Source organism: Brachycentrus maculatus, unplaced genomic scaffold (genome assembly GCF_059751285.1).
Source record: "Brachycentrus maculatus isolate JH-2025_06_01 unplaced genomic scaffold, ASM5975128v1 h1tg000049l, whole genome shotgun sequence".
Classification (NCBI taxonomy): domain Eukaryota; kingdom Metazoa; phylum Arthropoda; class Insecta; order Trichoptera; family Brachycentridae; genus Brachycentrus; species Brachycentrus maculatus.
Genome location: NW_028280803.1, coordinates 2,735,001 through 2,740,000, shown reverse-complemented (window position 1 = coordinate 2,740,000; position 5,000 = coordinate 2,735,001). Strand labels below are relative to the sequence as shown.

The window sequence follows — 5,000 nt, the reverse complement described above, 5'->3', positions numbered from 1 at the left end:
TAAAACATTCATAATAATCTATATCTTAATATTTTAAAGAATTTGTTATTCAATCGTATTAACAAAAGAATAAATAAAGGGTGGAGCAAAATAAATCACCCTTATCGGAAGATATGTCCTATCGGAAGGGGGTCAAATAAATATAAGTGATTTTTTCACTGTAATATTTATTCAATATCACCCTGGACTGAAGCCTGAAGCGGAGGGCTGATCACCTTTCCTTCATGTGTAAACGATCGAGATAACACTGCGTTTATATGAAGCAGTGCCCTATGCACCATTGGGGTGCGGATAAGGGTTTTATTATTATTATTATTATCGGAAGATATAATTACTTTACAAATGGCATCGTACGTCATTTAAATTTGAAACCTGTAAACTAGACAGCTGCAGTAAATTAAAAAAAAAACATAAAACGGACACAAATATGCATCAACATGGCAGCAGCCACTTGACGGATATCATCTTTTCCATTTAGTAGAAGAAATTATAAAAGCCCAAATAAAGATTTCCAGCACTCAAAATCTATTTTGATTTATTTAATAAAAAAAGTTATTTCAAAACTAAATTGGGAGATTTATTTTGCGCTACTCTAAATTTGCTTGTATACTGCAGTTATCAAATTCAGAAATGTAAAATATGACGTACGACGCGATTTGCAAAAATTAGAACATTTTCCCATTAGGTGATTAATTTAGCGCCACCCTGTATGAACATACAAAGTATGAAATAACTTGCGTTTGAATATAATATGGCTCGCTTGTGTAACACTACTGTACGACACTAGAGGGTCTAAAGTTGGGGATTAATCGAAACTAACTAACTAAACATGACGCCTTTTCGCCGCAGGGGTAGTCAGAGAGAAGAACGCCATACCACCCTGTCATTGCAAACATTTTTCACCTCTTCCGCATTCATGCATCTCCTAGTGTATACTCGCCGATTACTTCGACTCCTGACCCGGCCGCTTTCAAGTATTTGACATACACGATTGTGCCAAGTTTTCCTGGGTCCTCCTCTGATTCTTTTTTCAATTACATTCGCGTCATAAATTTGTTTTTCACTCACACGTTCCACATGTCCAAACCATCTCAACACACCTTTCCTAATTTCATCGATAATGATTATTTCAGCCTTGCATTATACTCTATTATATTTCACCATTCGGACAATTATCATCAATCGTTTTGCCACACATTCTTCTGAGGTATCGCATTTCAATTGCATTCAGTCTGCTTTTATCCTATACTACTATTAATACTACCATCACACCGTTTTTCACAACTTATTCGTTTCGTTAATTTTTTAATTTATTTTTCAGAACTATTGAGCGACGATATAACAAAAGCTGCCAAATGTGCTCTTTTAATATATGACTATTATGGATTCGAGCAGTGGGACAAATATCAGGAAAAATGCCAATACTTCCTGCCATCCCTCGGGTCTTGTGCAATTCGATATTAATAAAAAAGTATCGGTTTTATATCGACACTAAATCGTTAATATAATATAAAGGACATCATTATGGGGGTTTAAGTAATTACGGTAAACAATAGTGGTAAAATAACTACATATAACACTCTCCTTATCATTCACCGTTCACTTTGTACAATACCACTTTAATTATTATTGGTATTACACAAAGTGAACGATGAATGATAAGGAGAGTGTTATATTACCATACCACAAAGTTAACAATGCTTTAAATACACAAAATATACGTATAACGTATAAATAACAAAGAATAATGAAACTTGTTTAAAATTATTCTAATATAATGTAAACACAGCGTACCATGTTAACATTTTGGTGATTGAGATAAAAACACTCGTTTTAAATTAAATTAAAAGTTGGTTAGTACCACGATTTCTTAAAATCTATTGTGACATGTTATACGTATAAAATGCATTCCGCATCGATTATACCGTACACTGTGTTTGATATTGATGCTGAATGCATCAAAATACATGTCACAATAGATTTTGAGAAATAGTAAATATACCAAGTTAAATTTTAATTGAAATTAATGGATGTTACCACTTTATGACTGCGGAATCAAACTGAAATGAAAAATACTCGGTTTAAAAATTAAGTAAAATTTAGTGTCCGTAACAAATAATTGACAAAAAAAACTAGCACACTCGAGTTAAAATCCTGGACTAGGAATCCATGCGGTAATCAATACTGTTATTAAGTAGTGTAAATTTCAAATATATATATATACATATATATATATATATATATATATATATATATATATATATATATATATATATATATATATATATATATATATATATATATATATATATATATATATATATATATATATATATATATATATATATATATATATATATATATATATATATATTTATATATATATATATATATATTTAAATATATATATATTATAATTATCATCAAGATCTTTATCTCTTGATTCAGATACTAAAATGATGTCCAATATATATTTTTAACAAACTTAAATATGTTTCCTTGAAAAAGTATACACTTTTCATTTCATTGAGTATTGTTTTTTTTTAATTGAATATTTTATATTGAACTTGATTGAGTACAACAATACTACCATACACCGCCCTAGGCGCTAAAAAATGTACTAGTTGTTCTGGGGACGAACTTCATTGTCTGTAAACATAGTATACATAATATCGATTTGTTAGAATTATAAGTATTTTTAATAAATAAATACTGGATTAAGCCCCACAAGGAGCTGTTATAGTAATGTCTCAGGAAGGAAATAAGGAAGCCTGAGCCTCCCCGTCCCAGACGTGAATGTATGCAAGCTCAAGGCTCAGCAGGGTAGATAGAGTCCATTTTAAAAGCCCAGTGGACTTACCGTATGATATAAACCACACAGGTCTACACATTCCCACCTAAAAATACAATATCTTCTATATTTTTCCTTTTTGGAACCGTTTACGTTACTTTCTTACCTAGTACATGTGGTTTACTGAGATCCAGGTCTTGTACAGCGGTTATCATTGACGCCCACTTGTGCAATAAACTTACTTTTAACTGAAATGTAAATATTTATATAAAATATATTTATTGAAAAATGAAATATCTTTTTTTTAATTATTAAATCGAACGTTTGTTTTTATGTTCAATTATGAATTATGAAATTATCCTTTACTTTTTATATATTCTTAATTTTAGAAATGGTTAAATAAAAATTATATCAAATCACACTTAAAACCTTTACCTTCACCTTTACGACGAAACCCAAATAAAATTAATAACTACATAATAATAATAATAATAAAACCCTTATCCGCACCCCAATGATGCATAGGGCACTGTGTCATTTAAACGCAGTGTTATCTTGATCGTTTACACATGAAGGAAAGGTGATCAGGCCTCCGCTTCAGGTACCAGTCCATGGTAGTATTGAATAAATATTACAGTGAATAAATCACTACCATACATAAGTAGTTGTTATTTTATCCTATAAAGTATTGGACATGTTAGTTTATTTAGGTGAATATCATTTTTAAATTGCTTATCTCCATAATTGTAAAGGTCGGGTTTCGATACTAAATATCACAAATAATAAAAGTATATAAAAACATACAAATAACGCTTTATTTCTTTAAGAACCGATAATATGTTTTCTGAGGTACGTTAGTTTATTTAGGTCAAAACAAACCAAAAATAAAATAAACATTAAAAAATCTGTTCAAATATGTTTTTCCTTTTTTACTATATGTTCGATTACATTTTGGTAAAAAACTTAATTATTACACGTGCAAAATTTTTGATGGACTATTTAAACAAGTGTGAAATGAAGTGAGATCAATATATCTTTTTGTTATTATTCAGTCCGATACAACTGGAAAAAATGTGTTTTTTACATTATATGCAATATATCGATTTTAAAAAAATACTTGGTTTTCAAGTATATTAGGATATTTAAAATTTTGGATAAATTTTTCACGAACTTCAAACAATTTTACGAACTTAATTTTTTCGAACTTCAAATAAATTTAACAGAACAAATATAAACGGAAGATTTAAAAATGAAAGCTGAAAACATCAGTGTCATTCCGTAAGCGATGCTCACTATGAACGAATTTTCCTTTTTTTATTTTAATTTCACTTGCGAAATATCACAATCCTTAAAAATTTATTTTGATAAGTATTTCGATGCATTCTGCATCATTTTCAACACCGTACATTTTTAGTTAAAATTTCACATTGTAAATATTGCTATTCCTAAAGACTTATTGTGACACGTGTGTTGTTATAAATTATTTGGTTAAGCTGTAAAAAAAAACTAACCATAACGCCGTTTCCTCGTAGGGATAGGCAGTTCTCCTGATAATTTTTTTTTTCGATCTTTACTCTTTCGATTAAGATCCCTAAACTATTTTGATGCACTTTCTTTATTTTATAAAAAAAATGCTCCCTCTCCAAACACAAGAGTTAAGTCTCTTTATTGAAGAGAACTGCGTTATAAAATTTAAGATTGTAAAAGTAGAAAAAGAACTAAAATTATTTAAGAAATTGTAACCATTTTTTTAAATGCTTATCTCAGACTTGCATTATTTCTTTGTAATACTATTCAAACATCTTTAAAACATCGTTTAGATGCACATTTACTTGAGAGAACGCTTTTCGATTGCAAAAAAATTGTTATTTTACTATATAAATTGCAGTTCAACCAACAACCCTCTCTTGCCTGTACAGAGGTATCTCTTCCCTGTTCGGTTCACCAATCATTTAAGTCAGCATCTCGCAAATGAGTTAATGCCGACCTCCATACACAAGCAGCTACTCGGTATTTGCCAGCCATTTCCACCGTTAGCAGAAGCTGCATTCCTATTAGGGGTGACAAGACACCGCCAGTTACTCAAGACAATGAAAAGTTAGCTTGATAATGGCATTCAAACTGGCAGTTACTAGCCCGTCGATGTATTGTGAGAATAAATTGAATAAAGAAGCCTGATGGGGAATTGATGAATGTTACACGTGAGTAA

General features: G+C 30.1%; 1 protein-coding gene across 1 annotated transcript in view; it reads left to right on the top strand.

Moving 5' to 3' along the window:
• Positions 1–2,211, top strand: part of LOC148312218 (lysozyme-like) — a 6,178-nt gene extending 3,967 nt beyond the window's left edge. Inside the window, exon 3 of the mRNA XM_088277770.1 lies at positions 1,322–2,211. Within this exon, the coding sequence (XP_088133896.1) occupies positions 1,322–1,464 (143 nt within the window). The 3' untranslated portion in view covers positions 1,465–2,211. The remainder of the gene's footprint in view (positions 1–1,321) is intronic.
• The last annotated feature ends 2,789 nt before the right edge of the window (positions 2,212–5,000 follow it).